The sequence below is a fragment of the Plectropomus leopardus genome, unplaced genomic scaffold, assembly GCF_008729295.1.
Source record: "Plectropomus leopardus isolate mb unplaced genomic scaffold, YSFRI_Pleo_2.0 unplaced_scaffold12656, whole genome shotgun sequence".
NCBI lineage: Eukaryota > Metazoa > Chordata > Actinopteri > Perciformes > Serranidae > Plectropomus > Plectropomus leopardus.
This window is the reverse complement of record NW_024613455.1, coordinates 1-1,547: the sequence shown is the minus strand read 5'-3', so window position 1 is coordinate 1,547 and position 1,547 is coordinate 1. Positions and strand designations below refer to the sequence as shown.

At 42.8% G+C, this 1,547-nt stretch overlaps 1 protein-coding gene across 1 annotated transcript; it reads right to left on the bottom strand.

Annotated features, from left to right (window-relative positions):
• Window positions 1–773: 773 nt before the first annotated feature.
• LOC121963818 (tricarboxylate transport protein B, mitochondrial-like) lies at window positions 774–1,531 on the bottom strand (the record flags this gene model as incomplete). The annotated part of the gene is made up of 4 exons (XM_042514064.1): window positions 774–861; window positions 948–1,063; window positions 1,158–1,262; window positions 1,447–1,531. Coding segments are annotated over 4 exons (384 nt in total), but the record flags the coding sequence as incomplete, so codon positions are not given.
• Between the last annotated feature and the right edge of the window lie 16 nt (window positions 1,532–1,547).

The following is a 1,547-nucleotide window of genomic DNA, read 5'->3' as shown; positions in this document are numbered from 1 at the left end:
ACATTTTTTGCTTCTGAGATGTAGTAGAGCAGAAACACAGAATAAGCAGAAAATTGAGTTTTATCAGAAAAAAATACACTAAAATAATGACTGAAAATTAGTTTTAAAATATGTTATTGTTAATAATAATTAATATGAATTAATCAGTACTAGTAATACTCAACTGCAGCACATCCAGAGAAAGAATTTGATTTTTACTGTGTGACGGGCGGTTTTCAGTAAAAACAGACAGAAGATGGAGTTTTAACTGTCATCCTGACTTTATACCTCCCTTCACTACAGTTTCAATGTCTACATCAGTCACAGGCATGAAGAAACACTCAACCTTTCTCTGCAGCAGCTCTGCAGCCGCTCTGCATCAGCTCTGCATCAGCTCTGCATCAGCTCTGCAGCAGCTCTGCAGCAGCTCTGCAGCCGCTCTGCAGCAGCTCTGCAGCTGCTCTGCAGCACCACAGCAATGACGCTGCCTGTGTGAACAACACAAGCGTGCATGCTGCAACAGTTCAGCGAGGTTGCCGTGACGCACTGCTCACACACGCCGTGTGGCTCAGCCAAAAAAGCTTCTAAGCACAGTTCTCAAAATGCGTCACGTTTCGTTACCTGCCGTCATGCGGTAGCTGACTTGCAGACATTTCAAATTATTGCTTAGAAATATGTAAAGCGTGTGAAGTCTTTAAAGACGTGTTGCCGACAGCAACTGTATTTATGGACATGTGAATTGTAGCAAACTCCATCTTATAGAAAGTATAAAATTCTTTAAAATCCTCAGTAAACTCTGTAAACTTACGCCATTGGTCCTTCGTGCTTCATGATCTTGACAGCACAGTCCAGCGTGCTTTTGTACTTGTGAGCTTCCAGACCCTGTTAAATAAAAAACATGAACGTTGGCCACTTTGCTCGGCGTAAAATGATGAGATTATAACGTGTGAACATGTTATTCAACCAACCTGCATTCTGGTCTTAATGACGTCCAGCGGAGTATTTCCAAACACACTGGCAGCTCCAGCAAAAGCTCCAAACAGTCCAGTCATCAGAGGGTTAATGGATTTGTTGGGGTCATCGCCTGAGTGTTTCAGACACAAAAGATGATTGTTTGGGCTGCATTTTTTTAGCACATGCTATGATGATAAAGATGTGGAAGTTATTCAGTCGCTCACCTTTGTACCAGTTCCTCAGGGAAGTCATGACGTAGAAGCGGATGGCCTGATTGGAGCCTTGTTTCAACACGGTGGCTGTCAGGCCTTGATAAGTCCCCTTCAGTCCTGCAGACACATCAGCACCATCACATCAAACTCTCAGCTCTGGAGCTAATGAGGCTGAGAATATTACCCTCTGAATAATACATGAGATGACTCAGGTGCACATGAAGAATAACTGAGAGGCGAAATCATCGTTGTGGAGCTGAATCAGCAGGTGGCAGTAAAACGCACAAATATGGAAACTCACCTTCAGATCTAATAATCTCCCTCACTCCGTGGAAAAAGCCCTTATACTTTGGGTTTGCTGATGTCTGATCGTGGATGAATTTGACCTAAAATTAAAAAAAA